At 37.0% G+C, this 11,534-nt stretch overlaps 1 protein-coding gene across 1 annotated transcript in view; it reads right to left on the reverse strand.

The window, feature by feature from the left end:
• SEMA4G (semaphorin 4G) overlaps positions 1-11,534 on the reverse strand; it is a gene marked incomplete in the record, with an annotated part of 116,304 nt that overhangs the window by 9,304 nt on the left and 95,466 nt on the right. Inside the window, 5 exon segments of the mRNA XM_072425092.1 lie at positions 2,141-3,261; positions 4,463-4,524; positions 5,891-6,045; positions 9,641-9,756; positions 10,222-10,444. Of these exon segments, the coding sequence (XP_072281193.1) occupies positions 2,435-3,261; positions 4,463-4,524; positions 5,891-6,045; positions 9,641-9,756; positions 10,222-10,444 (1,383 nt within the window).

Here is an 11,534-nt window from a genome sequence, read left to right on the forward strand (position 1 = left end):
TAGGATTGAAAACTAAAATATGAGAAGGTTGTGTGCTCAGTGGTATGCCAATGCTTTTTAATCAGTATTGATCAAGAATGCAGGAGTCACTTGGCCTAACTACTTGTATAGCTAGAAGTGAATTCAATTGTACTTTTTACATTACAGATTTTAATAAGCTATCTCATTGATTTTCTGGATCAGGCTGGAGAGCTGAAATAAGCAATCACTTGAGTATGTGAACACAAAAGACTCAACTAATTCACAGTATAATCATTCTGAGAGGTTACTTGAACTGGAGGAGCTCCAACCTGGAAAGAACATTCACAATTTATTCTTTGCTGTAGACATTTTTTCTGGGTTTTGGCAGTAAAGGGGCTGCAATAAAAATAACAAATGACATTGCAAAGTAATCCGCGTGAATATGACTGTAAATTCAGCCTTTGTATGAAGCCATTAGAGCTTCATCTACTATGAAGATTTTTACTTTGGAGTTTTGCTAAACATTAAAGTGTTCTATTTATTACATCTCCTTCATGTGCCACGTCATTGAAGAGTTACTTTCCTAACAATATGACTGGCACCACAGACAGGAGACCAAAGACCTCCAAAGGATACCCGTCAATAGGTTTGTATAGAAGGCTGGGCATTAGAAAATATGGCAACTTCTTCAACAGCAGCCAGAATGTATGTAATGCATGACTGTTACTTGCAACTTCAATTTAACTCATTTTAGACTCATTTCACAGAATGTGTAAAGTGTGTTTGTGTGTGTTTACTTGATGAGTTAATTGAAGAATTTTATGCAAGACAAACAAAGTCCACAGACATAATTTCAGGCTGTGTTCAGCTAACATGTAGCAAAGGTTTTAAATATAAGCTTTAGAAATCCTTAAAGCAGTTCTGAATGGTAGCTGAGCATGCTAAGGGCCCATTCACATTCTGCTGGAAGTGAGTACCAAGGTAAGTATTGTTCCTATTCCAGTCCTCCTAGAGGAAAACAAGCACTTTGCAGGGGTGGTCATATGGGAAGGTGATATTTTGAAACTCCTGTTAGCTTTATTAATAACCATCACTGATTTGTCTGCAAAATTCACAATAGTTTGAGCTCCCTCTCAATATATTTTCTTGGCATACTTGTAATATTAATATTAAAGTTTTACAAAACCAAATTATAGAAGCAAATAAAAAACTATATTCATGGTCCATAATTCCTAATTCTATTTCTCTTATAAACGCAAATATTATTTACATAAGAGAGGCAACTTTTTGCATCAAATGTCTTTATTACCAAACACAAAAACTTCAATAACTTAGGTGCTTTACATTTTGATGTTAGTACATAAATCTTTTATAACATTTATCCCTATATTTTTTGCACATATTCCTTTAAAAAAAAAACATTTAAGTCCTGATTAAAACAATGCTGCATTATTCTATGGCATACATTTCTTGTACATCCAGAAAAACCCTGCATTATACTCCTATATGTTTTTGTAAACTTTTAGGGGCCATTTACATCCAGGCAGTTCTTTATGACACGTGTTAATGCAAATGGTCCAGTTTAACTTTCTTCTTAAATCACCTAAAGTACATTCCAGTTGCATAAAAAGTGCAAAGACTTACTGTTTCTTTTGAAAGCACAAAGTACTAAAGTCCGCCCTATGAAGGGGGGTGATTGGTCTATTATGTCCCATGCTGAGTCAGACCTGCAGGGACCCCACTGCTTCTCATCAAAAAGCAAGAGTCACTCTTGGTCCTACTTAGTGGTTGTTTCATACATAACTAAACACTTTGTACAAATTTTACTTTAATGCCTCCGGAATATAGTTAAAAGATTTAAGCAGAAAAATCAGTTGGGTTTTTAAGGCCAATGCACCGAATAAATAAAGATACAACAAATACATTTTTCTCTTATGCAGCAAATCATCTGCTGTAATCGGTATTCAGGGGTACCAGACTCAGAAGCAACATAAACACATCATGCTTTCAAACAAAAATTACTTGCATTTGAGATGTGGTTCACACGCATTCACAAAGCATTGCAACCCAATTGTATACAGGAAAAAATCATGCAAAATGAAATGCTGCTCACCAAACGCAGATCCAAAATTCAACACATATCTGTACAGAACCCACAGTAAGAAATATACACACCTACCTTTTTTTTCCTTCGGCCATTGTTTTTTCCATAACAGAGCAGGATCCTCAAGGAGAGCACAGCCTCCTACAACATGTCCATTTTTTAGCAGAAAAGAACCCTAAAGCTCCACAGATAAAGGTGTATTGTGTGAAAGAGTTGTAGACCTGTCACTGCACTTCTTGTGCGGTTTCTGTTTATAAATAAAATTAAAAGATAAGCAGAATGAAAATATAATATAAAGTTTTTTTTTCTTTTTAAAAAATAGGTAATTTGAGGTAGATTTCTTGTTTCACAGTCTCTTATTAGTTTTTACTAAACAGAACTTTCATCCAACTTTTCAACCAACTGCGTATGTTTCCTTTTCTCCAGGATTTTGCTAAGTTCCTCCGTGAATGAATTGTACAAAGGAGAACTTGCCTCCTCACTCTGTCTTAAAAGCATGTAACTATTACCATTCATTTTCCTCAACATGTTAGGCAGGGTACTGATTCCATTGGTAAACTCTGATGGTAAAGGAGGTGGTGGTGGTGGAGGAGGAGGATTTGTCTTGTTTGGAGATGCAGTTGGTGCCTCCCCTGGAATTATCTGAAGGCATCCATCAGAATAGTTGTTGTGTTCCTCAGACTTGTCCTTAAAGTTGGAAGATACTGTCTGAAGTTCTACACTGGTAATCCGAGGAGTGCTCATTGCGTATTTACCCTTTCTTTTTTGCTGGCAAGAGACGTACAATAAGACTATAGAGAGCACTAGGCACAATCCACCAAGAATCGTTATGATTGAAATGTAGACAAACTCCAGCTTGGAGGAAGAATGAGTTGCTGGTGTTGGTAATTGGACAATGGGGGTTGTTTCAGATGCTTTCTCCTTTGGAAGTTCGAGTAAAACGTTGACATTATATGATACAACTATGGACTGCAAACCTTTTTCTTCAGAGTAACAGTCATAGTCACCACTGTGTTCCAAAAGAGCATCTGTGATAAGCAGTCCATCGACTCCCACTCGAAGGTGACCATCATCATCTTCCAATGGGTCGGTGCCGTTCACTAGCCAAAGAGGCTTAGCCAGATTGGACCAAAGGTCGCACTGCAGAAGGACATCATCTCCTTTTACAACAGTTCGCTGTTTCTTCACAGGAACAGCTAAAACCAAAGATATCTATTAGTAAAATGTAATGCTTTTTGCTTAAGAATAGAAAACAGAAAAATGTCATGAAGTATTATGAGACTCCCAACGGAAAAGAATCAATAAGAGGTCTAAAGAGGCCACATAAATTTACTACTTAATAATGCCCAAATACTATCTTCTTATTCTCTCTTCTACATAACCTTCCTTCCCTTCAAACTAATATTGATTTATCTGATATGATGCAGAAAATCCCAGATGATACAATTTGAGTAGAACAATAAATAAAACTGGTAACCTATTACTGATAAATAAAACATGTCTTTGCTAATATAAAACAAACAGATAATGTAGCATGCAGCCCAAATGCCAAGGATAAAATAATAATGTAGGAGTTGAGCAGTTTTTTTTTAATACTGTTATTACCTATACAGCAAAGACATACAGAGAATTGATGTCCTTGTGTGGAGGCCTATGTATCCTAGCCCCAGGACAATGGACTTCACCTATTCAAATTCAGCTCCTAATAAATAGCAGTAATTTGCCTGGCCAAAGAATTTCTGTCATTTGACAACTGAATAACAGTGGTTGGAGCTTATTAATTATCTGATCAGAAGTTAAAGCCTTGTGTCCAGCCGAGGTATAGAATTCATAGTTATGTGTAGGATGCAAACAGTTACTGGTACATTTATGCTAATGTAAACTTCATTTTTAAGTGACAATTTAACTAAGCAATCCCTACTAAAACCAATTTGATTCTTTGGGAGTTGGGGGAATAAAGCCTCTTAAATTGGTGGTCAGTGAAAATGGTGTCTAGCTGAAGCCCAGTTATAGTATGGAATTATAGCTTGGATCTTTCTCTTTTGCTGCATAACTAAACTTTTTTTTCCATTTTGAATTGCATAGGGAAAAATTAAATCTCCTAAATTACTCCACTCTATAAAAACTGTAGAATGCTGAATTCCCTATCAAACTGCAAAAGGAACGATGAAGGATGAAGCTCTATAGTGAAGAGCACAGGTGGCTTTCAAAATCTGATTCAGGTTTTTCTTCTCTCTATCCATTAAGACACTTTTATTTTCAATCTAAAGGGAATGTTTTCCTTCCATATCCTCCTACTATCACACAAAATTACTTTCTCACTAAGTGTATGCTCCTAAAGTACCACTTTCTTACTAGCATGCAAGACTGATGTTGTAAAATAAACAGAGCATTTACCCTCGTCTGTGTTGTTTAAACATCCTCCGTTACCATTCTGCATATCCTGCGTCATCTGTACCCTGCAAGCAGCCAAAAACAACAATTCATGCAGTAAAGTGTGATGACAATCACAGGCCATACCAAAATCAGAATTGAAAATGTGTTTTTAAAAAAAGAGAAAAAAATAAATTATTCTTCAAGAGGCCTGAACAATTTTTATCACTAAAGAAAAGCCAAATGTGCTTTCAGTAATTAAAGGTGTTCTGTATTTTACATTCTATACATAGCACTTTAATGATTTAAGCAGCTGTTTAACTAATTATATATTACTTTACCCTTATCCCATCAAACTGTTAAAAAAAATCATTAAAGATAAATTATAATTGTTTAGGGTCAATTGTAATTTGTTATGCTTATACGTTTAAAAACTGTTGTCTTATATCTGTTCAAACAGTATCTGCACACAAACTTTGTTTTAAAAATATAATATTACCATTGCATTGTAATGATGACAAGAGAATAACAAAGCACTTTGGATTAATCAAAGTAACTGAAATGCAGAAATGCACTATACAACCAAGCTAAACTTTTCTTCTTAACAGGTCTGCAGGGGCAGAGAGGTATTACAAACTTCCAATGTACCCCAAATAGAAGAATTACTGTTAATAAACACCAGTGTTTTGACTGCCCTTTGATGTATGAAATTACACCTGTTACAAAAGCAATAAGATAGCTGCTATTGCAATTCCAATTCAGGTTCCTGGCCCCAATTTCATTCCTGGACTGATATATCACAAAACTGAAACAAGCATTTAAGGACTTTCAGATAAAAACACCCCAGCCCAACTAACATTAAACCAGTGGATGGCCATAGCTGCTTCTACTTTTAAATATGTTGGATCAGGTAAGGTATTGCAGAAAGGAACAGGCAGTGACCTCTCTTCAATAAGCATTCTTACCTGCCTGATCTCTCCTTGGAACTGTCAAGAACACTAGGCTGCGTATGCACATCTTAGCGTTGGTTTCCAGGATATCCAACAATCCTGGCTTCCACTGCGTGCCAGAGTGGGAGTTACGTCATCCGCATCTGGCCAATCAAGATGAGCACATGGTATCTATACCATCCAGTATGGTATCCATACTCCTTACTCCTGAACTGTAAATGGGTTTTACTCTTGGCCACTCCACTCTTTGCACGTGCTGTATATACATCAAGTATGCTTTTGTTCAATTTAACTGTTACCCGCCCACTGTAGGGCACAAGGTAAACATTCCTCTTTTTTTGGGGGGGAGGAGAGCATGCGCAGTGCACCCCAAGCTTCATTGAAAGTATTTTGGCCATTCACTAGTTGGACAGTACGCAATCAGGTCCCTGAAAGAAAAACGTTGGACCACCATGCTTAACAGTGTGTTTTCGGTCACATAGTTTACCATAGGATAACTAACCTGTCTTGTGATGTTTGGGGTTCCCGACAGACATTGCCATCCCAACCACAATATGGGTTCCTGGCCAGGATACAGTCATAGCACGAGGTGTATCGGCTACATCCAGACAGTGGTAACTGCACAACTCCACTTTGTGCTCCAATATACAAACTATTCTGTAAGACAAAGGCAAGACATATTGGATTTGTTACACAATTTTTAATTTCTAATTAGGAACTTTTGAAACAAGACTTTCACTTGTGACCAGCATCTAATTAATTCAGCCTAATCATTTATTATCATTAGGGAGGCCCAGAATTGCTGTGCTGGTGGTTTAGTTTTTAAAATGGGTTCAATAAGTTCACCGTACGAGATGATTAGAATTACATGAAAATACAAGCTGTCTCCTTTCTAAAACTGGCTTGGAGTTCATATAAACTGAAATAACACAAGCAGTAAACAAGCCCTGAGAGAGGCTCCTAAAACTGACAATTTGGTAGCAAACCAGAACAATTCAGCAGGGTCAGGGAAATGGTGAGGACATGATGTGAGGACATGATGTGAATACATGAAGTTGATATATTCTGGGACTAGGATGAATACATTAGAGCTGGCTTGGTAAGACGTGTCTATCCAGTATGAAGGAAATGCAAACTCCCACCACTCCACTACCCAGAAACTTTCAGCTTTTCTACATGCTGTCTTCTCTCACTTCTCAAGACCCCTTTGTTTTGCAGGCTCTGATAAACTAAAGAGAGCAGAACTAAAGCTACGTACACACTTCCAATTATTATCGTTGTTAAACGAACGACGAACGATCCTGCACGATATCTACGAACGATCGTATAGCACCGATCCTGCACATACAGATAACGACACGATCGTTCGTAGATATTGTACACACAATAGATACGATCGTTTGAGCGACAGAGGGAGTGACGTGCACGACAGGAAGTGAACGAACGTTCGTTCGTCACGCATGCTCAGACCATGGATGATCAACGAACGATCGTACACACGAACGATGGTCAACGATCGTCGTCCAATCCGATCCGCCGGTCCGGTCGTTCGTTTCCAACGACTTTCCTCGTTCGTCGGCGTCGTTGGTTACTTTTTTTACGAACGATTTTTGCCCAATCGATCGTTCGTCGTTCATTTTGAACGATAAAAATTGGAAGTGTGTACGCAGCTTTACAGTGGATGTTAGCAAATATTAGATCAGACACTCTTTAACACAAAAAAATGGGATTTTAAAGGTACTTTACATATATCTTCAATCAGTCACAAGTGACACTAATTTAAGAAACCATATTTTAAGTATAATTGCATTGTTTAATTGGCAAACAAACACAAAATGGCCAATTAACTTCTAATGTTACATTACAAATATGGTTTCTTGTACTGAAATTAAGACATGACTCACTTCACATGCATAAAAATCAAATTTTCTGTTTTACATTTGCTTTAACAGCAGCCTCAGCATGCTCTACACTGTGTCAGTAAAGCATCTTGTATCAAATATTTATATGTGCCCCCTAAAACCTTAATAGATAACATATCCTGGTAATCCTTAACTCCAATAAGCCAGGGCCCTATATACCAAAAATGCCAATAAAGCTACTCATTTTAATTATGACAATCAGAATATTTAACTGTAACTGAACTATAACAAAATACCGTAATAGGTAAATCATTCTGTATATGCTAAAGGTTTTGGTTTCTACAAAATCATAAATAAATCAGAATTTAGTTCCATTATGTTACAGAAGTAAGAAGTTTAGTAAGAAACATGCAAGGACTACAGATAAAGGTTAGCAGATGGATGTCCTGTAATATGCAATTCTGTGTAAACCTAGATCAACTCCTAATATAATAAGTGAGAATAATAATTCTTTCATTCCTTTCCTTGGAATTCCAAACATATTCTGTCTAAATGTAGCCAGCCCATAAATAATAAATTCCCCTGCGGGAACACTTTACATTTGAATGTTGATGTAAACATTCATTCAAGCAGTTCATAAATATGTGCAAATGATGGGACGAGCTTGTGAATAAACACAAATATTAGAAATGGCACCAACGCAGTTGTTTCCAAATTAGAAAGCTGGCGAAAATACTAAACTTTAGCTTAGAAAAAAAAGTGTGTTTGGAAAATGGTTCTATTTAGTGGTTAATAAAATAGCATAGAATTGCATAAATGTTGAAAGTTTCAGACTTGCGATTGACTCCAAATTGTACCTCAGGCTCAACCGCACTTATTCAATTTTGTGCATGCGTGTGGGTTGCAGCAGTTGCATGACGGTTCCTGGAAGTGTGTAACTTTTGGGTGTGTGGTTGCTTTCCTCTTCTGGAGGAAGAACTGGTTTGTCATGGCAAGAAGAAGGGTAACATGTGCAAAACTTGTGTGCTATGGTTTGCAGCTCCTGGATGAATAGCAGAAGTTTGCTATGTGACTGGAAGTGACCAACTGTGTGGTTTTTCACTGCAAGTGTGAAAGGGCCCTAAGTGTCCCTTTATGTGGAAATTACGGGTAAATCTATTTGTATTTGCATTTCAAAAGGTAAATTCCAACAGTACAGTCATACGAAAGCACAATATGAAAATAGAGCAATTGTACATCTAATAAGAACCATAGTAAGAACACACATCCCCTTATGTGGAAATTAAATGAACAAACTCTCTTAGATGCTAAGCCTGCTCACTATACTTTGAAACGCTTTTCATTATTAAGTCAATATGTCTGCAAGTCTCCATTACCATTGCTTTCTCCCCCTTCATAAAGGACAGGACTATTTATTTTCACTCCATTATCAGCAACAGATTGGGTGAGGTCATTTTGCACCGTGATTGGAAGAATGGGACTGTCGATTATGAAGAATGCTGACTATAAGGCCAGAAAGGATAGGTATTGTAGAGATAATACTGGAATTCCTGGCAAACTATTGTTTGACAAAGAATATTATGATTCTAACTATGGACAATTTAATCAAAGTAGATATTTACTTTTCTTGTCTTTATTTGGATCTGTTAAAAATAGTATACTCAATGACAAAGAATGTTACTATGTGCATGGAATCTGATCATAATCCTTTCTTACCTGCAGAGCCAACCTTTGCTTGTCATGGAAATGGAGAAGGACCCAACATTACTTTTAACATAGACAAAAATGGCTGCAACACCATGCTGGCACTGAATATCTTTGGAATAGGTAATAACGCAGAGCTCAATCGTCAAACTAGTACTGTAAATTTAAACCTGGGTTTGGCAGTAAAGTTTTGGTTCTCGTGTGCTTTGACATGCTGAAAGAGTCCTGTTTGGTTTTATATTTTCATATCTGTATTTTCGGTCTTTTGCTGTTATAATTACCAAATGGTTTATCACTAAAATGGTTGTTTTATTGCATTGGGGTTTTCTTATGTGTTCAGCATGGATGTGAAAAATGTGTTACTACAGCTATTGGAAAATCATTAGACAGATCCCATAAACCTGGACAGAAAGGTTACTCACATGAATCCAACTTTATCAGCCTACCAATGACTTGATGTAGAGCCACAAAATGAGTTTCAGATGATGAGAGATTTGAAAGGTCCGTGAGAACAGAATGTGTTACCCTGGTGCAGTGTCCTGCCAATGTGTTGTACCTACTCTGCAGATGAAGCTTGGAAAACCTTGGTATAAAGCTGGATTGTGCTGGGGTAGAAAATGATCTTACACTCCAGGTTAGATTTAAATATACTTATATACTGAAAACATGAAAGACATAGACTGTACCTGTTTCTTGGAGATCACCAATTTCTCAATAGGCTGAGGCTTCTTAAAGATCTGGATCTCTTCGATGATATGAACTTGGGATTTGATGACTACTGCCTTGTGAATCCAACCATTATCTGTGTAAATCAAATTATGAGGAACATCAGAAATCTGAACTTCAAACACTGACATTGGAAACTAAGTTTTAAAAAAATAATTTTGTCGTGCCCCTAAAGAACTTGGAAGCATATTTGCAGTATCATATATATGTGCACCAAATGTATCAATACTCTTTCCTTATATAAACCAGAGCCACATAATAAAACCACTCAGATAACTGTTATATAAATAAAGCAGTACTTCTGAGATGATTTACTAATCAACCTATGAGAATGATTATTGAGGTAGCTTTTTTATTTCTGTATTTCTCCTCTACAAGATGGTTTTTCACAAGCACTTCACCTAGTGATGAACCGACCAATATGCTTTTGATAGCTGAAATTAAAGGAAGCCCATTTCTGGCAATTAATAAAAATCCAACTTAAAATCCACAATATTTGTTAAGGCCTCCACCTTCTAAGAAACAATGTCATTATACAGACCTGTGCCAAGAAATAGGACATCGTATTGTTCCTTATCCAGAGCTGTAACTCTGTCTGCCGCAATCTGGGCATAAATGATGTTCTTCTTCATGATGATTGGCTGCTTATCGATAGACTTTACCGCTTCAGCCATAAGAGGATGAAGTTTCACAAAATCCAGAACATTGTTGGGGAGATCCTGGGAAGTGGTGTAATTGTTGCTTCGCATTTCATTCGTAATGCACTGTAGAATAAAAAGGTAATGGTAGAATACTTTTTTCTGGGTAACTGAACAATGTGAATGAAAGAAGAACAAATAAAGAAGAAACTTTTGATCCTTTAATTGTTTGTTTATCTTAAAACTGTTCTATATAAAAATGTGTGCACTATATATTAACCAATGACCCAGTTTTGCTCTCCTTTTCTGGTATGGTGGGGACACCAAAACATGGAAATGGTCATGCAGAAGATGATCAGCGAACCTGAAGCTCCTGTTCTTGTTCTGCATGGCAGCTGTTATAGCAATCAGGTACCTATACTGCCACTCAGGTCACTTCAACTTTCTGGAAGCAGTGAGCTTGCTTTGGCCATTGAAATTAAGGCTTAAGTTTATTGTGGAGAAGACCTGTCTTCAGCCATGTTGCCTTCAGCCTCCTGGCTTTGACTACATCCGGCTATGTCTTTAAACATAACCCTCTACTGGAGATCAAGGACAGCTTGTTCACAGCTAACATGGATACAATCCAACACAGAGCCTGGTGATGCTTCTAGAAACACAATTCATCTTTAGTAAACATAGCCAACATACTAGCAATGTTTTATAGGCTGCAATGACAAGTACAAATGTTATGTTCAGTGAAACTACATAAGTCCAACAAATATTTACAAACTTCCACATCTGTTGTTATGAATCCCATACAAGAATGTCTGAATTGTCTATTGTAGTTCACAGTCCACATATATTCCTCGCCTTTCCAGCCCTACCAAACCAACAAACCAGTTGTAGCCCAAGACCATCAGTATGGAACAAACCAGTTGTAGCCCGAGACCATCACCATAACGGTTTCCATACTGATGGTCTTGGGCTATGACTGGTTTGTTGAAAATGATGATGATCTTATTTAACATTTGCTTTTTTCAAGTTATATCTCCATCTTTATATAAAAAAAAAAGGTTATCCTGTTACTTATGTCAAGGCTCTAGGGCAGTGTTTCTCAACCTTTTTAACATGTGGGAACCCTTTGGAATAACTTTCAGGTCTTCAGGGAACCCCTGCCTTTATTACTATATCTACAATTCTTAGTAAATTAGTGTGGTGGTCAGTAGGAAGAATG

Source organism: Pyxicephalus adspersus, chromosome 10, assembly GCF_032062135.1.
Source record: "Pyxicephalus adspersus chromosome 10, UCB_Pads_2.0, whole genome shotgun sequence".
NCBI classification, from domain to species: domain Eukaryota; kingdom Metazoa; phylum Chordata; class Amphibia; order Anura; family Pyxicephalidae; genus Pyxicephalus; species Pyxicephalus adspersus.